The sequence below is a fragment of the Alosa sapidissima genome, chromosome 15, assembly GCF_018492685.1.
Source record: "Alosa sapidissima isolate fAloSap1 chromosome 15, fAloSap1.pri, whole genome shotgun sequence".
NCBI classification, from domain to species: Eukaryota; Metazoa; Chordata; class Actinopteri; order Clupeiformes; family Clupeidae; genus Alosa; species Alosa sapidissima.
Window position 1 is genome coordinate 29,924,242 of NC_055971.1, and position 23,946 is coordinate 29,948,187.

A 23,946-nucleotide genomic window follows, 5' to 3' on the forward strand; every position below is an offset into this window, starting at 1 on the left:
CGTCCATTTTGTATTCTCATGTTACTGGTACACTCTTTAATCTGTAGGACGTCCATCTGGTACCCTCATAATAGTGCTCTGGTATACTCTTTAATCTGTATGACATGCATCTAGTATTCTCATAATATTTTGTTTGAGACTAAATTATCAGTCCACACGGTATACAAGTTACTGTCATGGAAACACACGGACACACCTAACAAAGAAAATGTGCACAATCCTCGGTATATGGTCCATTATAAACTTTATTATGAACATGGTACAAACAGAACACTACTGATTGCATAGACATAATTCAGTAAGATGGCTTGTATAAGCCCTCAAAGGCAGCTGCGAGCATAGAAGTGCCCATCTGTAAGCGACCAAGAAACACAGTGTAACTTCTGGGCTATACACTCAAGCTCTGGATATTCACATTGGTTTACTTCTTTGAGCGGCAGTGTGATCGTGTATTACAGATGCGACTCGACATCAGATTACAGTTTACAATTTACTTGCGCAGTAAACCAAGTTAACTTCGTAGTATAAAAAAAATAAATAGTCTCATTTCCTTTCTGTGACAGTTTTCAGTAATTAGACTATAAATTCAAGTACATATTAAAGTAATTGTAGCCCAATTCAATTAACCATCAATTCATAAGCATTTTAAAGGACAAAATGTCTTTCTTTTTCTTCTTTCTTTTTGTAAAATCTAAAATAGCCCCAATCTTGTCACATCACAGAGCAAAGTGCATTTGCAAATCCTCACAGCCAAACTCAAAAATAAACAGGTACATTATTAATAGGCCAACACGGAATAAGTAAGTATCAAACTAACAAAATACAATAACGTAAAACACAAAAAATATCAAAATATATGGATAAGGCAAAATTCACTTTAAATAGTAAAATCAAATAGATGACTCTTTAGAATGAAAGAATGCTTCAACACATAAGCAAATAAAAAAAAGACTATTTTTGCCTAATGTGAAGAACTCTAATATTTCCAGCTCAAATGCTAACAGGTAAAAGAGACTATGTATACAGGGCCCTTACCACAACAAGTGTATATTGTATTCAATCTCTCCACCACAAGATTCGAATACCAAACATTTAAGTTGACACATAGGAACACAATAATATAAAGATTTCAAAGATTCTGTGATTCAAAATCATTACTTTGACCCATACAACCTAGATTCCTACCCTCTACCACCTTCAAAAGAGGTGTTAAGAGTTCTTTCAGTTGTGACCAAAGTTTTGTAAACAAAAAGAAAAGAAAAAAACACCAGAAATAGGATGACCAGAAGGAGTACTCTGATGGCACCATTTTGTTTGAGGTAGGGTTAACACAAGACTAGTGGTGGAAAATTCACAGCACAACTTTCACTGAAGGTGATCAAAGGATTGGCTATGTTATTTCACATTTCTAAAATAGAAAAACAAAAATGTCAATTTTAAGCTCCATCTTCTTTTTCAAACTTGGCATTTAAAACTGGGAAGCTCTAAATTGCATTGTATTTCCCCATGTTAGTAACTCTGCTGTCATTCCTCTGTACACAGCACCACCACTGAGATGCTGAAGCTGCACAGCACAGCACACACACTTGTGTTTTACGCTCCTCAGTGTATACAAATGACCTCTTCATTTATGAGCCATTTGTCCTAACACTGCCAACTAAATGCCGGCAGACAGTTTCTCTCGACATGGATCAAGCCAAGTCCTAGACTAAAAGTTATTTTCCTCCCCAATGGAAAATTTCAGTTAATCTACATCTAGGCTTAATCCATGTACGGAAAACCGACTCCACGACTCCAGGTGTTATTTCCGAACTTTGCAGTTCATAATGGGTTTATAGGGAAAAAAAAAAAAAAAATCATAGTTTGTTGTAACCCTTCAAAAATATTTTCATACAGTAAGGTTTCATAAATTGTCATTATATACTTCTAACATCTGAGTAGAAATCTAGCCGGACATTCACAAAACACAGCAGTATTTCATTTGCTCTGCACTCAACCATAGTGCATTAGTTCCTTAGTGTTCCCTTTGTGTACTGTACAGAGAAATAAAAGTACAGATATGGTCATTGAGGTGTTGATCTATGGCTCTATAATACCGGACACATTTCCCCCCACTTGTGTGTACGTTTTTCTTCTTCTTCTCTATAGCACAACATTTCTCAGGACTCGACTAGTATCTCCATGATGTGCTCAAGTTCGTGTAAGTCTTTCACGCCCTGATTGGAGAGCGTAGGGGAGTGGGACCCGGAGAGTGAAGGCAGGTATTTCACCAGCTCCTCGTTGGCGATTGTGGAGAAGGCTCGCGCCCCGAGCGAACTCACCTCTCTGTCAAACACAGACATATCCACATCCACGAAGAGGCTGTCTAGAGTAACATCATGTAGATATGTTGGGCGTGTGACAGCCATACTACCCAGGGGACTTCCTTCAACACGTCTGCCACACTCCTCTCCTCTCTGTCCTGTCCACCCAGGCCTGTGTCTGGGTCCTGCGTCCAAACTTCCAGGGAGATTTTCAATGGACCCCAGGGGCATCCTCTGTGGAGGAGACAGAGAAGGCTGGCTGCTGTCTTGGCAACCATCTCCATCCAGCTCCTTCAGGATGGAGGAGATGGCCGTGGACAGGGAGAATTCTTCCTCAGCAGACGTGGACATCCACTCATCTCCGTGGTTTTCAGTCAACGTTGGGCAGTAGGCTACCGCGGGAAGGGACTGGACGGGTCCCTGGTGGCTGAAGTTGCTTTGCTGGACAGGAGCTGGTCGGGTCTTGACCGGTTCGACGGGAGGTACCACCGTGTCATTCGGACTCGGCATCGGCTCCTCTAGCTGAATCTGACGCAGGGTGTTGGCGATCAGCACGGAGCGGCGCAGGCTGGGTTCCACCATACTGAGGTCCCTCTGGAACTTCTCAATGGAAATGTCGAGCACAGATTGCCGCTGGTGCTCCCAAGCTGGGCCTATTTCCTCTGGTTCTACCGGGAACTTCCTCTTCAAACCTTTGGAAGTCATTCTGTAAGTTACCTATAAAAGATGAAAATAATTAAAAGTTAACGTTACTGGCAAAAATGTAAGACATAACTAATTTATAAACATAAACGCTGTAATTCAACGATAACGTAGTCAACTTTAACATTACCATTCTTAAACTTTAACATTACCATTACCAGTCTTTTTCATCTGTTTTAACACTGGCTTTCAAACAGTAGTATGTTATTTCAATGGGTTAACTTTAGATTTATATTTCAGAATAACGAAAGAGATTGTAAAAGAGAACAAAACTCAAATTCCACGGTAACTTAAATCTTCGAACCGAGTAGTCTAGTTCCCTTTTCAGTTCCCGGCAAAAACAAAGCAAATTGCTAGCTAACGCTAACGCTAACCATCAATGCTTTCTCATCAGACAAAACTCAACGGTAAACAGCTGGTAAGCTAAGGTATTCTCTCCGCTGTTAGCTCGCTAAACATGTTGCCACAGCCGGTTATCGTTAAAGATATATCGTTATAGTAAAGTATGCCTCTGAAAGTAATCATACAAAGATAACGTTATGTACCAGTCAGCGCAACGTTGTTTTCGCACATATCTAGTAACCGTAACAGATAACGATAGCTAATTTAGATAGCAACTAATCGGAAAATTAGCCAAGTTTACCTACTGGTCAGTGTAGAGGAATCCTCTTCTTCGACGTGGATGTTACACTTTGAATGAATAAGTTATAATGTAAGAAATTATTCCGCTTCAGTCGTTCAGGATAAGAGCCACACAGGAGACATCGGCAAAATATGTAACGCACCTATTAAATACTGAGGTAAAAAGTTGTAACCGACTAGGTAAAGTTGCTACAAAACACACATCTTCCTTACTTCCCGCCGCCTGATGATTCAAGTTTTGAGGAATCCAGAGAGCAGGCGCGTTTGTAATGAAGGGGTTCATGGGAATTGTAGTTTGTAGAACCGCTATCTTGAGTTTCCTTTTTCCTTTGACGTTTAGAACCATAGACTGTATAGAACTTATTTTCTTGTATATAATGTAACTGTAGGCCTACCTTTTCCTAACTCAGTCTACAGATTGCCTATTTAATATGCTTTGATACCAATTGACCATTGTAGGCCCTATTTCCAATTGCCCAACAGTCTTTCCGTCCCAGCCTGAGATGGAGAGGCACTTGATGAAGAAGTGGCCTGCCTGTACATTTACATTACACAAACATTCAGTATGAGGCTCCTTCTTACACACACACAATGAATTACAAACATTCTGCATTGCTCTGTAGCTGAACTGGTAGGGTTGTAAAGGGCACTATATCATTTGTTTCTGAGAGTTGAAATGTATTAAATGTACACTTTGCATGTAATATTATACATGTTATGAGAAAAAGGTTAAAATACGCAGTATATGTAAAATTGAAATGTGATACACAAATATAAACTGCAGAAACAAAAAAAAAATGTTATTTCATATCTTCCCAAATACATCAACCACGTGTAATGTTAAGAAACTACTGTAACTGACATAGTTTCATGACGTTTATGGTGTTTCTTGTCCCATCACTGTAGTCTGACCTTTATAGATAGAAAAGGCACACATTTTGCCATGCACATAATATGTGATAATATATAATACATATAATATATAATATATTATATAATATATAATATATTATATATAATATATAATATATATTCATGCTCACAGGCAAAGCATTTAGTTTGCTGCCCTCTTGTGGACATGTGGTGTTATATGTTTAAATGCAACTGCACCTGTAGTGCAGTGCAACACCTCCTTCAATCACTCTATAAAGTGAGGGCATGTTCTTAGAGGTGCATTACTGAAAGTGATGCATGTCACTGGCAAGACAAGGCCCTCATTCAAAAGGTGGACAAAGTATGAAGTCTTACGTTACCTTAACCTTAAGTTCCGGGCGTCGATTGTCTATGGGAAATAACATGGCGTTTCGAAATATCATACCGGTAAAACATCTGTAGGTAGCGAAGTAGAGTTAAAAAGTTAAACGGCATCGAAAATCAAAAAATCCAGTGGAAACTAGATGGCAGAAGTGTGTAGGCCAATCTGCCCACCAGCTTTTTCTACTTCGCTACCTACAGATGTTTTACCGGTATGATATTTCGAAACGCCATGTTATTTCCCATAGACAATCGACGCCCGGAAGTTGGATGGATACGGAAGTTACGGAGGCGGGACTTATTCTGGAGAATTCCGTCACTGTAGCTTTACGCCGCCATCCTTACGACGATTCAGGCAGCTCAGCCGCCCATTGGTCACACAACAGCTGACCGTCTGACAGCTAACAGCTGATAACCCACCACAAACTGCTCCCATAAAGTCACAATCGCCTTGTTTCCCTTCACTTCATGTTCTTTCAATGAGTATAAACCATGGAGTGTATAAAATACGTATAAACACATCTTACAATATAGCTGCAAGCAGCAATGTGGGGGCCAAGCAGAAGGTTCAGCAGGCCAGATTTGCCATGTAACTCAATGCCGTTGCATCAGACATATAGCATTAAGCAGTCACAGCTGAGTTACAAGGTCAAGTTTCACATCAAAACATAACTGATTTTGTGTGGCTGAACCAGGGCTGAGTGTCACTGCCCCCTCACCCAGCCAGCCCACCGCCGCAATCGCCCCTGCCCGTCCCACCCCGCCCCATCCTTGCAGGCACGCTTTAGAATGAACTGGATGGAACCTGCTGTCATCAGTTTCACATCAAAAATAAAAGATCTACTGAGATATGATCACACTTGCTGTGATTTAAACATAGAGGTCAAAAATTGATGTCATAGGGTGTATTGAACTCGGCTTGGCCCAAGGATTCCAATGATACCTCATTTTGACAATCGGGTCAACCAGGCAAAAGTTACGTCCGTGAACACACGTCCAACTTTGGCCTGTTGGTGGCGCTAGAGCGCTTGAGGTGCCGGCATGAAACTTGGTGAAATTAATTATTGGACTGTCCCCAAACAGTGTGCAAAATTGTATAACTTTTTTACCAGACGGTTCTATGGGCTGCCATTGACTTCCATTGCAGAATAATGCACATCAGCAACTACTGGCCAAAATGCATTTGTGTCAATTACAGAGCCCCCTAGAGGTCAAAGGTCACCGAATTTCTTGAGCGTCCTCCCGATGGGGTCTGGGGTACATGTTCTAAGTTTGGTTTTGATACATGAAAGCGTTACTGAGATATGAGCTCACTTCCTCTTTTGCGGCTTCTCCGCAAATTTCGTTTCGCTGTTACAGGCCAATGCTTCTGTCAATTGTTCCAGAATTCAATGCACTCATCACGCATGGTCTGAAGATGGTCTCTACCAATTTTGGTGAGGATCAGCTGACATTTGTGACCTGCGAAAACTTGTACGTGTTTTTGATTTAATCCAACATGGCGGCCGAATCAATTATGATGACATCACAAGTTGACCTGGGTCGGCTTAAGGAACTCCAACAGTATTACCAGAAACCACTAGTGTGTTGTAATTCTAAGCACAACAGCAGCTACAGGCCAAAAGGCATGTTTCTTAATTGCAGTGCCCTCTAGAGGCCAAAGGTCACACAATTTCTTGAGCATCCCCCTGATTGGGTCCTGAGTCCATACAACAAGTTTGGCTTTGATACATGCAATGGTTGCTGAGATATGATCTCACTTCCTGTTTGACGGCTTCGGCGCAAATTTCGATTGGATATTACGGGTGAACGGTTATAGTTCCGAAAACAAAACACCACAACTTTTGTGAGGCTGTGTGTCAAGTTTGGTGACGATCGGACAAAATTTGTGACCTGTGAAGTTTTAGTTTCACTTTCACTAAAATCCAATATGGCGGAAAATCCATCATGGCGGAAAAGGATGTCATAGGGTGCGTTGAACCTGGCTTGGTCCAAGGATTCCAAAGATACCTAATTTTTTTAAATCGGGCCAACTGGTCAGAAGTTACGTGCGTGAACGCACGTCCAACTTTGGCCTGTTGGTGGCGCTAGAACGCTCCAGGTGCCGACTTGACACTTGGTGAAATTAATCATGGGACTGTGCCTAATTACTGTGCCAAATGTCATAACTTTTTACCAGACGGTTCTATGGGCTGCCATTGACTTCAATGACAGAAGCGTCATAATAATAGGGAAGAAAACATAGAAACACAAAGGACATTATCCAGATTAATGACAGCTATAGCTGTGAGCTAATGACACTAGTGGTAGGCTAGCTTGCTAGCTTAGAACTCACTACATGTAGTAAGAGTAGGAAACTACCACCAAAATCATACATTTGAATTGTTTTTACATAATACTTACATTTCCCATGATTAAATATAAATCCTTGGTGGCCAGGTGCCGCACTTTCATGTTTTTGACCCATCCAGCCACAGCATATTGATAGGCAGGGGAGCAGTTGAAACACTTTTTAATTAGGTCTAAACGTAATTTAACCTACAAACCGATCGTACCACACTGAAAGCTAATATTTGGTCACTATAACCTACATCTGTCCTCTGTCAAATACAAATGCATTTCCAACTTTGAACAAAACCGTTCAGGAATTATTACAGCAAAAGTGGGACGTGCGTTTCATTCCTCCCTCCTCAGGACAGTTGAATAAGGGGACGAATGAACATAGGCCTAAGACTACAATAATATAAAACGTCCCACAACTTCAAAATGTTACTACATATCATGAATGGTAGGCCTACTCCCAATAGGGGTTATTTTAGATAGATTGTTGCAGGGCTATAGCCTCTTTGTGCATGTCTGATAACTCATTGCCATCATCGTGAAGCGTGTAGCCTATGGTTTTTGAAATATCATGCCCTGTGGATGATTCTGCGATGTTTATAGCTAGAACGGTAAGCTTTCCCATTTATATCATGTTTATATTGTTGGAAATGTCTTTTCACTAGGTTTTTACGTGGGTTAGACCACGGCACATCCAAATAAGTAGGCCCCACCGGCCGTCAGTCTCCATGGATAACATGGGAAAACTCGACCCCCTACCTGGTGGGCCCAAATGCATTTTCATCTTCCTAAAACTGTTTTTCCATGTCTCACCTCCATAAATGATTGTTTAAACACAGATATTTGTGAATTTAATTAAAATATATGGTTACAGCCTGGTCGGGACGATTGAGCTTGTTTCAATCGTCCCGACACAGACATAGCCCTAGGCCTAGCTTGTTTTGCTTTCCATGTAAACAAGCATGTGATATGAAATTCTGGGATTGTGGAGAACTAAATGGTCTACTGAATAAGCATGAAGTTGAACCTTTAAATGAAAAATACTCATTAGGCTAACAATCAAAAAATAACCTTTAATGAAGTTTACATTTGGGCATCAAAACTCGTTTATCGCCTGTAACTCCGTGATACAATGACATAGCAGGAAGATATTTGGCTGATAAGGATGTTAATATGCTCTATGTTTTGACCGAAGGACGTTTGTCTATCATCATTAGCCTACACTCGGAGAAAACTGGAATGTTTCATTCGTCCCGTGTTTCAATCGTCCCAGCTCTTCTATACTCTTGAATGCCTTCCACTGTACGGGGAGGGGTTATGAACAAGGTAGGCTATGTATCGCGGAAAGCCAATTGGGCAAGCCTGGGGCAGATCATAAGGGACAAAATAAATCTGGGGGTAACAAATAAGGATCGGAGCCTAAAATTGAAATTTTCTCCACATATCTCTCTCTCTCACACACATTCAAATGTGCAGTGTGGGCCGCCATACTGGGCGAGATCGGTCGTAAATATGGCGGCGTTCTATTTGATAGTGACGTAGATGGCACCTATGAATAGACCCCTTCAAGAGAGTTCCATTATCAGCATCATAGTTGGCCCCACAAGGCTTCCGTTTTAACATTCCATATGTTATCTTAATGCAGAGGAGGTAGATTGGGGCCCAAATAGAACGTTCAAGCATTGTTTTTGTTTTTATTGTTGAAAGGGTCTATAAGTGTTAAATTATAGAAGTAAAAAGGTTTACATGTGTAGATTATGTAAATTGTATTCTTCTTTTTACAGCATTTTTTGGTCGAAGGATTCCGAGACAATGGAACGCCCTAGTGAAAGCTGTAAATGCAAACGGGCGCTTCAAACACCAATATCTTGCGGCAAGAATCTGAATTGCAGTGTTACGACATTGTTATTCATTGCTTTTGATTACTTTTAAATAAATGCACAATTGGTTAAAATGATCTCTCATGTATATTTTGGTAACTCTCAGTAGGGGTTAATAGCCAATAGCGCGCCAGGTGGATAAGCCAGCTTGTGATTGGTCCCGGCAAAATTGCAATGGAAGCAGCAGAAAAAGATGCACAGGTTTCCAGCCTGAGCTGCAGGGCGAAAAATAAATCGCGGTCAGATCAGGCTGGGTTCACCCAGCCTATTATGAGATGTTACACATCTCCTTCATTTTCATTTCGTTCATTCAACAAAATGGCGTGACTGGTGGGAACCGCATGTGATTATTTGTTTGTCACATGACCAAATTAATTTGAAGGTGACGAAAAAAACTGCTTTTCTGATAAACCATGCTTTCCTGACTTTCCTGATAAAACTATGTGTTTAAAAGTGCCACATTTTTGCATAGTGTTGCTTTCAAAAAGTGAATGCATTGGTTTTCCATAAAAACATTAAAAAAAACAAGAATCTTACATGTAAATGCAGGTGGTTTGTTTGTTTGTTTGTTTGTTTGTTTGTTAGTATTGTTTGTTTATTTGTTTGGTAGTATTTTTTAAGGAAATTCATGGAATTGTTATTATGAATGCCATGCAGCGGAAGCGGCGTTCCGCTCATTCCGTTCATGGGGACCATACAATAAATTAATATATTTGTAATGTACATTTAGTGACTGTACACTACGCATGCACACACACACACTCATGAACACACACACACACATAAACGCACACACTCACATACACACACACACACAAATAAACGCGCGTGCACACACACACACACACACACACACACACACACACACACAAGCACAGACACACACACACAAGCACAGACACATATAAACACACACACACACACACACACACACACACATAAACACACCCAAACACCAGCGTTTCTGCTTGAAAAAAATGGTGCCGGTCAAAGTAACCGGCAGAGGTTTCGTTTTCTGGACATTTTGATGATATGCCGGTCAAATATCCTATTATCACTTCTTAATTAGTCAAGTTCAGGAAAACTGGAGGCCAATGTTTTTTGTATTTTGCATAGATGTGTTGTCCCAATAGTACCCATGAGATTTCATTTACAGTTTTTGCCTATTGCTTACACAATTTTTGCAGAATTTGGCTCAAAACTCTATACACAGCCAAGACATAGCACTTGGAGATAAACAACTCACATCTATGTCAAAATGAAACACTGCAATCAAAACTCAACAATCATTTCTAAAAAATTGAATTATTGCAACAAAACCATACACACATGCACTGTTTAAATTACTCTTTCAAATCAACAGCAACACACTGATGCGTTTTAATATAAAACACTGCAGTCTTTGTGTTTCTATTTTTATTGTAATTTTCTTGGACTCAAAAGTAGAATTTCTGCTGTTATCAACTGACATTTTTTGCAAGAAAAGTTTTTACAAAAAACAAACATTCTTACAGAAATAAAGAAAAGTAGATTCACACTTACAGTATCATTACAATACTAAATGTACTCTAAATTAATAAAAAATGTAACAACAAAACAAAAGTGTGTGTGTGTGGGGGGGGGGGGGGCTTTATGGATCCTGACTTCCTTTCAGATCTGGCCACAAGTCCTCAACAACATCACAGGTGATGCCCTCTCAGGCTAGGCAATGGGGGAAATATCACCTTGTGTGCCATATGCACCCTTAAACTGACCCCACCTCGCGGGGTGCTGATGGAGCACGTTCGGCCCCAGAGGACCGAGCTGCGGGAGCACCCACACCGTGCGCCCCCGTACCACAGGTCCCTGTCGGAGTCGGGGACCAGGGCCACGGCCACCACGCTGCCCCTACGGTTCGACATTGAATGGAGCTCACGCATACCTCCAAATGCTATGCCTCTTTATTTGATAACACTAAATTAAGAAGTATCTGGAAAATGTTTAGTTTCTTTTTCTTTTGGTCCGCGGTTCCATGATACCATCAATTGTGCCGCAAATTATCCGTGGACCAGCAATCTGCTCGTCGAGGAGGCCCTAACCCAGCCCATCATAGACAGAGAAAGCATGCTCTGGGAACAGAACACAGTTGTATGTCCAGTGTAGCCATCTGTCTACACGGAAAATGACAAGTGTCTTGGTGTGCGGTTCGGGGGTGCGGTTTGCAACTTCCACTTCCAACGTCACTGATTCCGACCGATATGGCCGACACTTCGGCTTTTTCTCTGGTGGTGGTGGATCTGACCGGACATCTGAGGCTTCAGAAGTTACCGATTCACCATCATCCGTCGCGTTTGGCCCCTGGAAAAAGCTTTTAAGGCTAGTCTGCCTGGGCCTGGCCAGATTTGAACCGTCTCACTCATTCGTTCATTGTTTATAACAGACATTTTAGACATGCACTTTATTTGAAATGCAGAATGTTATTTAATAACTTTAAAATGGTAGAGCCTGTTCCTTTGAAACATAGGCAAAGGACGGCATATTCTTGCTTAAGTATAGGCCTACATTTTAGGCTTATTCTCAAATTCAGATTGTGTTAGGGGAACGGGATTATTAGTCAATTTCAATCTTTTATCGGACATTTTTTTTTTTTTTTACCGGACAACAGAAACCCTGTTGTCAGAAACACACACACAAACACACACACACACACACACACACATAAAAGCACACACATACACACATGCACACACTAATTTACATACAAAAAAGTTGCAAGAGTAGGGGATGGAGTAGGAGATGGAGACAAATTGACGAGTGTGATTTATTTTTGCATAGAGAAAGTGCAGGACAGTTTTCTTTTAATAGTGCTTCTATGTTGATATCTGACATACAGTACCTTTCACAACTTGAACACTGGTAAATGTGGTCTGGTTAAAGACAACTAAAAGGAACTAAGAAAGAGGAAGACCTGTTAATTTCATGAAATTCTCATCGGAGACGGAGATGTCGATGGCTGTGCTCGCTCTTCTCTCAGGTAACACTAAACTCATTTCTCTTAATCTGAAAGTGCAGAGTGAAGTAAAGGAAAGAATTGCTCCAGTATGAACATACTAAGGAGTGTTTGAATACAGCAGTGGGAAAATATGGGATACTTTTATGAGTTTTCTCCTGAATTCCACTATGCAGTAGTCTGGGTGAACCCAGATGAACCTATTAGCAAATTTGCTCTGCAAGTCCGTCTGAAATGAATTGATGTTTGTTTCCAAACTCCTAAACGTCTTTACAACTTCCAGGGGTGTAACCAGCAGTGAAATTAAACTGAAATAGGTGCATTAAACTCTTACCAAAGTATTCCAGACGTACTTGAGTATTCCACCATGATGTTATAATGGCATTTGACAGTAATTTATTGGCTATGAGGTGTCTGTTGTATTTCTTTGTAGTCGCTGCCCAGATCAGGCTGGTGAATGGGACCAGTGGGTGCTCAGGTCGAGTGGAGGTGCATATCTCTAACCAGTGGGGAACTGTGTGTGATGATGGCTGGGACATGAGTGATGCTGAGGTGGTGTGCAGACAGCTGGGGTGTGGCACTGCTGTTTGTGCCCCTGGGTCAGCCTCCTATGGGGTGTGGCACTGCTGTTTGTGCCCCTGGGTCAGCCTCCTATGGGGTGTGGCACTGCTGTTTGTGCCCCTGGGTCGGCCTCCTATGGGGCAGGCACTGCTGTTTGTGCCCCTGGGTCAGCCTCCTATGGTGCAGGGACTGGGGAGATTTGGATGGGTTACGTCAGATGCTCTGGTACTGAACAGTCTCTGACCCAGTGCTCCTACAACAGCTATCCTAACTGTAGCCATGGTCAGGATGCAGGGGTGGTGTGTTCCATGGAAGGTGAGTACATTTGTAAAAGTAAACTTGATGAAAAATCAAGCAAAGTGAATCTTTGTGAATGTGATTCTTTTCCATTCCAGGTCCCTCCATCTCTCTCATCTCCTCATACTCAGCAGTCTCAGTTGGAGAAACTGTTCAGATCAGATGCTCTTGGAGTGCAAACCAGTGCAATGGCGACTTACTTCTGTACAGAAATGGAGTTAACGTGAATTCAGATGCTCTTAATTCCTCCCAGAGCAGCGCTACGTTTACTCTGTCTAATGTGGACTCCTCTCACCAGGGCAGTTACACATGTGCCTACTCCTCCTCCTCTACTCATAGCCAGTCCATTAACATTACTGTAGGTGAGTAAATAGTTGACAGCTAACCAGGCACACAATGGTAATGGGAATGAAATAACTGGGCAAATGGGTTAAAAAAACAGCCATGGTTATGAGTTGTATTATGTATTGTTTGTCTGGTTGCACACTACTACTACTGCTGGTATCAAACAAGGGTTTCCAGTCGTGAATTCACATCCCCCCAAAGCGCTACTGTCAGCCTTTCTGTAATAGGTAATGTGATTATATATCATATATGGACATATTTCTGTGTTTTGATAAGTAATGTTAAGTAAAGGTAACTTATGGGTTTGGACATAAGGAGTTAGGATATTAGCCTTTAGGATATTGTTTTATATGAAAACTTCCATCTTATAACATGTGAAATGTTTCACTTTTTAACTGCAAACCCATATCCGCAAACTATAACTCAGTCTACTGTTCAATAATTACAATACATTTGTGGTTATTAAGAAAGTTGTGGAGGCATCGTTGACTTACATAAAGAGCCATTCTAGCTCTTAGTCACGTGTCATCTCATATTAATCCTCCACTGATAAACTGGCCCCTTCGACCAGTGGTGCTTGTGTAAGAGCTAAACATCCAGCACTTGTGTATTATTTGTCTGTGTGTTTGTTTGTTATTTGCCCTTGTAATTTCTTGTTTCTTTTTCCAGCATCCCAGACTCCCATCATTGCATCTGGAGTGATTTTAGGGTTGTTCCTACTTTTGCTGATCCTTACCTGGTGAAAAACAAGTGTGACACACATACACACACAATCCAGATGAACACTGGCACACAGTGAGTCAGAAATCATCTCATTAATTAAATAAATCTATTAGTAGTACTTACATTATAATAGTTTAGTTTTTCAAAGCATTACATGTCAATTCCTTAGGTAAATATGTAAGGTCTGAAATCTGAAATTACAATATATATGGATTTCATGAAGATGAGAACATCTATGTGAACACAGTCATGCCTGCTGACCAGTGGAACCATGATAAAGAGGATGATGGAGATCTGGAAGATGACTATGTGAATGTAGAAGAGCTGCTTGGCCCAACTGCCATAGACAATGACTAGGAAGAGGATGACATCTACCAAACATCTATGATATCTATGACATATACCCCCCCCCCCCCCCCCAAAAAAAAAAGAAAAAAGAAAAAGAAAAAAAAACTTTACTTTGGCCTAGGCTACTTAAATACTGAAAAACAGATGAATGTGTGTGTTAATTAATTGTCTCTAGTCAGTACATCAAATTAGGAAGGTCTATAGATAGAAATTGTGATAATAAAATATGTAGATTTTGGTAGTTTGGTCTTTTCATGTAGCCTTGGCAACTAGCCATCTAGTATAGGCCTGAATAATTATGCACATGAAATGACACTTGTTAAACTCACCTCAACATGTCTTTTGCAATCATTTAACCCTCCATGCTAAAGTTACTGTTACAAACAGTGCTGCATGCAAGACTTATCATTATTTTTTACTCTTATGAGACAAGGGTACACTTTCGTGTAGTCTGATTATTGATATTGATATTGACCCTATTGATAACCTAGCCTGGAAAAATCCAAACACATGCATCGCGATGGGCACTAACTTTGAAATCATTGGTCCACCGTCCAGCCTTACCAATCTTATTGATCAGAGATTCCTAACCTTACTTTCTACTTTGTCCTAAACTATCAACAGTCAGGAAACAATGTATGTATATGTGTGGGTCTACCTTTGCTGTAAATACATTTCTGCATTTTTCCAACTGCATTTTTTGACGTGAAAGGTGTTGCTTCTGTTTATCACAATAAATGTCGGTTTAAATGTGGTTGGCCTGACATTGTTCTTGTCTGAGGGAAACGGTTATGAACTATGCTGTTCCGGACCATAGATATTAGAAAGCTAGATACCGCATTGTCTGTCACGGCCGCCATATTGCTGGGGGCAAACACCTTACTGTCTATGGGCAACACTTACTGGCAATCAGAGGCACCTGTCTGATTTCCAATCAGAGACATCTGTTTCTCCATTGGCCTCCAGTGATGGTGGCGCTATTTACGTACGTTCTGGAGCCCAATGTGGTATCTAGTTTTCCTTTTTTTTGTCCTTTTAGGCAAGTCCCTCCACTCGGCGGCCATATTGTAACGGTTTTTGGGCACTTATCGGGCATCTATTTCTTTAGATGCCCGATTTTTTTATTTTTTTATTTTCTTTATTTTTTCTCAGAAATGCGGGTGCGCAGCGCAAGGCTTCACGACACCAACCTTGCTCCAGCGGCGAGATCACAACACATGATTGGCACGATGTATTCACAACACATCACATGATTGGCACAATGTATTCACATGTCGACTTTTTTGTCAAGGAAGGGGCGGGATATGTGTAGACAACTGCCATATTGGCGTTACAAACTAACCCCATGCATTTCTATGGAGGATTGTGCTGGAGAGTGCTGTGTCTCCTCATTAGAAAGTCTCTGCTATATCTCCCTGAAAGAAGATCTAGGTAGGCAGGGCCAGGCTATTGATAACCTGATAACCTCTGCCTGTTATTTTGTTGTCAGATTGATTTTGTACTTACGGTAGCCGCTTACAGAGCTGTCAATGCATGCTGAGCATCAGACAACATTGTGGTCCATCATGAAGTGCTTTCATTAAGCCAGTACTGTACACTGCTGCATGAATCTGAACGCAACAAATCTTACAAATGCCTATAAATCAAGTATTTTATTACCTGTGTGTCCCATTTAAAGTTATAACAATCTTTCAAAGTTGTATTAATTTGTTCTCCAGTTGTTAAGGATTCACATTTATATTAATTAAAGGACAATTCCGGCACAAATTGAACCTAGGGGTTAATAACACATGTGTACCGAGTTCGTCCGTTCTCTGGGATAGGTTTTCACGCTAATCGAACGTGACCAGTTTTACCACAAACCACTAATTGGCGTATAACGCTAGTCTTCGGGGCACACGCAAAGTAAAAAAAAATCGCTATTTCTATACCACTAAGGCTCAAAATAGCACCACACTTCCACGGTAGCATAATGAGGGGCCCTACATGTAAACTGAAGCATTGAGAACTTTGTAAGTGTACACACAGTTTATTAAAAAGATAGTTTAGAAACAGTATCGTTCACGTATACAAGCGAGCGCCATCTTGGGAAAACAGTCAAGTGACAGTTCAGCTCGCGTTGCTCTAGTCCAACGTCGTGCAACGTGACTGTTTTCCCAAGATGTAGGGCCCCTCATTATGCCTCATTATGCAGAATTGTGTCCACTGTTAGCTCGCTATCATGTAACCGACGATAGTTGCTACAAAATACAAATCGTCCTTACTTCCCGCCACCCGAAGATTCAAGTTTTGAGAAATCCTATAGCAGGCACGTTTGTAAGGAAGAGGTCAATGGGAATTGTAGTTTTGTAGTTGATATTAAATATCAACAACAAGACAAGACGTTGTTTGTTGAGTTTAATATTTAATTGAAGTTGTGACACTGACAAAATAGCACTCTACCTTAATATCCTATCCTATAATTTAGGCTTATATTCTGGCTCAGCTAAATATGACAACACATTGAGAAATTTATATTTATAGTTATATTTTTATTTGAAATATGATTTCATAAAATATGTTTAGTACAAAAACTGTATAAGCTCATTGAGTAATAATTAGCTTAGCAATGGTCTTGATAAAGATAGCCTACACATCAAACAGAAAGCAACAGAAAGCAAATGACAAAAATTTGACCAAAAGGCATATTATATCAAACACATTTCAGCCTTTGAAAACATTTATTTCCTTATAATGTAACTGACACAGGTTACTTTTTCCTAACTCAGTCAATCACATTGTCGATGCTATGTAGCATACAATACAGATAGCCTATTTCATATATTTTTCTACCAATACAGACCATTGTATTTCTGTAATTAAATTGTTAACACTTAGTTATTTCATCTTGTCAAAATATTCCGCGTATCAACACTGGCAGCTCACTGAGTTAAGTAAGGGTCAGTAACATTGTACAGACACAAATGAAACACACAAATTAAACTATATAAAAAAATATTTTTTTGACACAGGAGTTTTAACTGTACTCTCCGCAGAGCCCAACAGTCTTTCCGTCCCAGTCTGAGATGGAGAGGCACTTGACGAAGAAGTGGCCGAGGTCGTGTTTGGAGATGACCCTTCCCTTCAGCATGTTCTCAGTAACGGTGTACTTTTCTGTCAGGGGGTGGTTGTCTATAGGGGAGACAGAGAAAGACACTGCTACAGGAAAACTGGAAACTGCACACCTCCTGCGTCTAGGCCTATCCTCCTTAACTGTACATTATTTTTTAATGCTACATTATTCCAACTAGGCCATCTATTTGATGACCATAAGGCCAGAACATTCGCAAGACAGATAGAGAATTACTAAGGCAACAGCAGCAGTAGCAACAGCAGATGATGAATCTTTCTATCGATAATACCAGTCCTGAAACTGTCACTAATTATCCCCTCACCAGCGATGTGTGGTGGCATGACCGCCACGTAGTCCAGGCCGGACTCCTTCAGCACTGTATACATCCTGTCATGGTCCTCAGTGACCGGCACCAGGCGAGGGGGCACTTTGGACCGGTCCCACAAGAGGAAGGCTGGAGGACGCGTGGTTGAAAAGAGTTAAGAGTTGGTGGGAGCTTATAGAACAGTGTCCGGGTATCTTTTTATTTTTCAATTGTCGGCTAAGCCTTATACCTAGCACCTGTTTAAATTTTGTAGATGTGCGTGCACTCCACTCATTGAAAAGAGTTATACTCATGAGGCAAGCTTTGTGGTAAGGTGAGTGGTGAGGTGGTAAATTTACATTACACAAACATTCAGTATGAGGGTCCTCCTTACATAGACATAATGAACACATAATACACACATTCTGCATTGCTCTGTAGCTGAACCGGTAAAGCAGGGTTGTAAAGGGCACTATATAATTTGTTTCTGAGAGTTGAAATGTATTAAATGTACACTTTGTATGTAATATAATACATCTTATGATTAAAATGTTAAGAGACACAGTATGTAAAATTGAAATGCGATACAAATCTAAACTGCAGATTTTTTTTTATTATTTCATATCTTCCAAAATATATCAACCACATGTCATTTTAAGAAACTACTGTAGGCCTACCTGACATGCATCCAATGACTTTACTGATACCTCTGGCTTTCATGACGTTGATGATGTTTCTTGTCCCCTCTGACATCATTGTAGTAGGACCTTTATAGATAGAAAAGGCAAGCATTATGCCATGCACATGTTCATGCTCTCAGGCAAAGCATTTAGTTAGGCTGCCCTCTTGTGGACATGTGGTGTTATATGTTCAAATGCAACTGCACATGATGGCCTACATAAACCTGTAGTGCAACACCTCCTTCACTCTATAAAGTGAGGGCATGTTCTGAGAGGTGCATTACTGAAAGTGATGCTGAATCAGTGTCTACTGTGAATTATCTGTTCACACTGGCAGTACTGAGATCATTTCTGGTTCCAATTCTATTAGGGCCCATGTTACTGAGATCATTTCTAATTAAGGCCCATAGACTCACTGAGATCACTTCTGGTTCCCCATTATAATTAGGGCCCATAGACTTACTGACATCACTTCTGGTTCCCGTTCTAATTAGGGCCCATAGACTTACTGAGATCACTTCTGGTTCCCCATTATAATTAGCGCCCATAGACTTACTGAGATCACTTCTGGTTCTCATTCTAATTAGGGCCCATAGACTCACTGAGGTCACTTCTGGTTCCCATTCTAATTAGGGCCCATAGACTCACTGAGGTCGCTTCTGGTTCCCCATTATAATTAGCGCCCATAGACTTACTGAGATCACTTCTGGTTCTCATTCTAATTAGGGCCCATAGACTTCTAATTAGGGCCCATAGGGCCCATAGACTTCTAATTAGGGCCCATAGACTTACTGAGATCACTTCTGGTTCCCCATTATAATTAGCGCCCATAGACTTACTGAGATCACTTCTGGTTCTCATTCTAATTAGGGCCCATAGACTCACTGAGGTCACTTATGGTTCCCATTCTAATTAGGGCCCATAGACTCACTGAGGTCACTTCTGGTTCCCATTCTAATTAGGGCCCATAGACTCACTGAGGTCACTTCTGGTTCCCAGTATGATGATGGCTGCATCCTGACCCTCCATTGTCGTCTTCACGTCGTCTTTGTTCAGGACGTCCCCCACCACCACCCTGGAGGCCTTGTGGTCGGCAGGGAGCCTGGACGGGTCACGCACCAAAACGGTAACATTGTAGCCTTCAGAGGAGGAAACACACATGCGTTAAGGTTCAGACTTCGATCTCTGGGTGTCAGAGAACCTTGTGTATTCTCAGAACCAGTGGCGTCAGTTAGTTTTGAAAAGTGATGGGGACAATTGGACGATTTTCACACAATTTTGGACAGAAACTTTAAGCTAGGCAAGATAGGCAAGCTGCCTGTCGTCTGACTCATCCAAACCACACACTGCATCTGTGAAACATAATCATTAACATAGGACTTGGACATCACAATAAATGAGGCTACTCATAAATAAATCTGCTTTGATAACAGAGAGGATAGTTACGAGGAAATTCATTTTGTGTGTATGGTCTAAAAACTACAACAGAGTCAACTTAGCCTATCATAGGCTATTTCACATCATCATCAGTGCATGGAGAACTAGCCCGTGGTTCTCGAAGCTTGTTATAGGCTATTGCTGGTTGTGCTTTGGGGTAGGGTTAGTGAGTCTAGATGAGGCGAGTGGTAATCACATACCTGCTGATCCCGCAGCAGGAGATTCCTTCACCTTTAGCTTCGTCTCTCAAAAAAGTGTCTCATATTCATGGCTTATAAATCTTGCCATATTGCAAGCTATACCAGGCACTAACAAACACTAATGGCTCGCTCGATCTATGCTCCTAACGCCACAATAAAGTATGCGTGTGCTTACACTCAAAACTAAATTTAATATCTCTATCCCTATCAAATAGACAGAAGTAGACTTCATGTTTGTGGCTTGTTGAAGTGTGGACTATAACTGCTCAATTGTATTCGAACACAGCAGCTGTTTCAAGTCAAGTCTGTTTCAGTGTAATACTGTTTCACCACATTCACTAAATAGCATTAACAGGGGCGCTGTTTCACTCATTGCAAAATACTAAATGAAAACGGGAGATGTAGGCTATTTTTTCTTCATTTATTGTAACCGAGGGCTTTTAAAAAGTGGTGTGGCTGAAATCAGTCATGACAAAAACTGGTTGGTGCATATCCCCCACGACCCCCCTGAACTGACGCCTATGCTCAGAACCACTTACATTTACTTTGGGGAAATGCTACTGAATTGTTTTCCCTTAAGTCTAGCTTTATCTTGATACATTGTGACTTTTTTTGTATTTCTAATGATTTCCCAAACTTCCAATGCAAGTAGGTGTCACAGAGTGTTTAGTTCAGTGACACGATATCAAGTTAAATAGTAAATAAACTAACTCATCAATTATTTGGGATTTGTTTTTCTTTTTTTCAAAATGCTGAAAAAAATGTGTATTAACCTTAATCTTATAGTGAAGTCCAATGACTTCAACATACTATAACTTTGTGATTTTACATCTGATGTCTGCATATTTAATTATTCATGGTTGGCTAATGTGTTGAAATCGCAAAAGTCATGATCTTTTCAAGTTGCTGCAGATGGCGCGAAGGCTCTAGGGTTGGACCGAGCAGACTAGTGCCACCCTCCCTGGAAAGGATGATAAAGGGCCATCGGCAGTTATCTCTTACAATGCAGCGCTCTTTAAAGAACCGTGACTCAGCAGAAATGACTTCCTACATAACCATGACTAGATAGTTTCGCAGATACTGTATGACCATGACAAAGGGGAAATATTCTAATTGAAACAGATCGACCGTATCTGGTCTCAGATAAAATTTATATAACCTTTATAAGTAACTGTCATATATAACCCCAAGTCAATATACCAATATGCTGATTTCGGTGTCTAGAACACTGCAGTAGCCCACATGATGATGATCTTGTTGAGAATTGCTTTAAAACTTAAACTGTTTACCACGTTGTTAGTCGCTTTGGCTAAAAATGCGTCAGCCAAATGTAATGTAATGTAATGTAATCATCATCATCGCTTGGCGATAATCAAGTTGTGTTGTCACAAGTCACATGGCTACGTCGTTGTACAAGATCCTGACCCAAAACATCACAACATATAAAGAGCTACATTTGTAAAGGCTTGCGCTGGGTTCCGAATTCCGATCGAGAGTGTCAAATATGTAGGCTGATACATTCAGTCACCATATAATAATACAACCACATTAATATGTAAATGCAGTTCATAACAGAAGCAATGACAGCTGCATTGGAGTCCTACCTGCCGCAACCGCTTGCGGTAAGGTCACCAGTCCAGTCATTCCCGTAGCTCCAAATATTGCAACATTTTTTATGGAACCAGACATACTTTATAGATTTGTCTCCGACTAAGCAACTAAATCAAATGAAAAGAGTCGGTTGTTTGGTGCAGTTGCTTTTGGTCGATTGTGGTTATCTACGTTCAGACCGTGTAGCCTTAACACAAAACTACAAGGGGGCGTGATCGCATCATTTTCAGGAAGGAAGCCTTGCCCACGGTTCGTCCCTAAAAAAGACTCCACCTATTTAAATCCGCATTTAAAGGAAAAGCACGCACACATTTCTCAGCTGCACCTCTTACATAAAAGTGCATTAGCTTGCTTTCACTCTTTAATAAGTCTTCTTCACAAATAGCCAGAGATGGTATTCACACATTCCCTATTCAAGTGGAATATAGATACCTCTGTGAAAAAAAGTCTAGCAAAAGTATAAGTAGCCTACTGTAACTTCTTTACTCAAGTAAAAGTAACAAAGTACAGACTCTGAAATGTACTTAAAAGTATAAAGGAAAACATATTCTAACCTTTTTGAATGACTAGTTTACCAGTTGTTTGTTAAAAGAAGCAGACTGTAGCCTACAATGATATTCTAATTGAACAACTGTAACTCCTTAACAACTATTTCTACTATTCACATTAACATTTACAGTTACTACAAATGTGTAGCATCTGATCCAAGGCAATGGGGAGATGCAGCCGAGGATGTCACAGTGATATCCAAATATCCATATGCGGCCAGGTGGATAAACTGGTAGTGAGGCAGTTGCCTGTCTGGCAACATTGTTTTGAACTCCTTAGGAAACATTCTAAAGACCCTCAGGTTTGATTCCAGGCTGTTGGCCTATAACATGCACACAGCACAAGGCCTATACGAGATATGCAGGGAGATTGGATATTGTGGATAACCTACTGCAAAAAGAAAATGGGAATCATTCTGTCTGGAATGTATCAAACTTGTATCACTATGACATGAACAGCAGTTATGTCTATGTAAAATTAATAAAGCTTCATTTCATCAGTCAACATGACAATCTGAACCTCTATATTGTAGTTGACTCTAATAAGGTGAATCAATAATCAAAATGATTAGCCATTATCATAATCAATATTTGTAAGGTGATTGATCTCAATATGTTGACAAAGAAAAACTATAAAAAACTATAAAACTAGATGTGGTGGTCACACTTCCTTGCTCTAGGCCACCAAGCTACCACAACACGACTCCTCTCATCTTAGCATGTAGGCCTCCCAGCTTCTTACCTCTGAACGACACTACAGGCGCTTCAGACTCCTGAACACAAAACTCATCTGGACTATTTATCTATTTAATGTTATTTTATTGTTTATTTTTTCTTTTCTTTCTGTAAACAATTACCACCGACATTGTTGTGTGGCAATAAAGTAAATCTATCTATCTATCTATCTATCTATCTATCTATGTAGCTTCCCCCTTTAATGTGTAAACTATTTATTAAATATAGCCGCGAGCAGCGATGGCTGGCCCGAGCAGCTAATGTGTTTGCTATTAGAAACACCTACTCACTTCCTGTTGGATGTGATGTTTTACATTGATGATATTAACTCCTTTCAGCCTACCCACACACATACTGCACACACACACACACGGCCCTCGAACCCGCCACCTCAACACACACCGGCATGGGAGTCGAACGTTCTAACCACTGAGCTAAAAGGCCAGACTTCCAACTCAGCGGTTAGAAGTGTTCTTAAGGTTAGGGGTGTGAGGATTTACACGTGCAACTAGCGTCCTAGCTCAGTTCGCCTCCGTTACACACACACACACACACACACACACACACACATACTGTACACACACACACACACACATGCATACACACAGACATGCACACGCACACATGCACGCACACCAGAGTTGTGGACAATTCGAATTGCAATTCTGCTTCCTGTTTGCTACCTCAATTGAAATGCAAGTGAAATTCAAGAATTGAGTTGGAATTTAATAGCCAGTTTTAATTCAATTCTGGAATCAGTTTTAATTCAATTCTGGAATTTTGCCTGACGCGCACATGCACGCACACACACATAAACTCAAACACGCACACACACAGGCATGCACACAATCACACGCACGCACCCACACGCACGCACCCACACACAGGCACGCACACACACACACACACACACGCACACACACATAAACACGCCT

At 40.7% G+C, this 23,946-nt stretch overlaps 2 protein-coding genes and 1 long non-coding RNA gene across 4 annotated transcripts; all 3 read right to left on the reverse strand.

Annotated features, from left to right (window-relative positions):
- Nucleotides 1-227: 227 nt before the first annotated feature.
- On the reverse strand, nt 228-4,541 carry sertad3 (SERTA domain containing 3). Of its 2 annotated transcripts, none has more exons than XM_042063889.1 (2): nt 3,649-4,541; nt 228-3,020 (listed from the first exon to the last, which is right to left on the reverse strand). In XM_042063889.1, the coding sequence occupies exon 2, from the start codon at nt 3,006-3,008 to the stop codon at nt 2,160-2,162; it is 849 nt and encodes a 282-aa protein (XP_041919823.1). In that variant the 5' UTR covers nt 3,009-3,020; nt 3,649-4,541; the 3' UTR covers nt 228-2,159. The 2 variants fall into 2 exon arrangements, with proteins under 2 accessions (XP_041919823.1, XP_041919822.1); XM_042063888.1 differs by having other exon boundaries at nt 3,653-4,536.
- On the reverse strand, nt 228-23,617 carry LOC121683995. Its single transcript, XR_006022989.1, has 3 exons — nt 23,606-23,617; nt 11,950-11,955; nt 228-1,530 (listed from the first exon to the last, which is right to left on the reverse strand). It is a non-coding gene; the product is annotated as an uncharacterized LOC121683995 (long non-coding RNA).
- Nucleotides 16,891-21,933, reverse strand: blvrb (biliverdin reductase B). The gene is made up of 5 exons (XM_042063890.1): nt 21,722-21,933; nt 19,458-19,619; nt 18,478-18,567; nt 17,819-17,950; nt 16,891-17,555 (listed from the first exon to the last, which is right to left on the reverse strand). Exons 1-5 carry the CDS (start codon nt 21,804-21,806, stop codon nt 17,401-17,403), a joined length of 624 nt encoding a protein of 207 aa, XP_041919824.1. The 5' UTR covers nt 21,807-21,933; the 3' UTR covers nt 16,891-17,400.
- Nucleotides 23,618-23,946: the final 329 nt, after the last annotated feature.

Excerpts from the sequence above, each read along its gene's own strand:
- sertad3 (XM_042063889.1), bottom strand. The coding sequence starts at position 3,008 with ATGACTTCCAAAGGTTTGAAGAGGAAGTTCCCGGTAGAACCAGAGGAA.
- blvrb (XM_042063890.1), bottom strand. The coding sequence starts at position 21,806 with ATGTCTGGTTCCATAAAAAATGTTGCAATATTTGGAGCTACGGGAATG. Across the intron at positions 19,620-21,721 it reads ACCGCAAGCGGTTGCGGCAG|GCTACAATGTTACCGTTTTG; the intron begins GTAGGACTCCAA and ends CCTCCTCTGAAG. Across the intron at positions 17,556-17,818 it reads CATGCCACCACACATCGCTG|ACAACCACCCCCTGACAGAA; the intron begins GTGAGGGGATAA and ends TCTCCCCTATAG.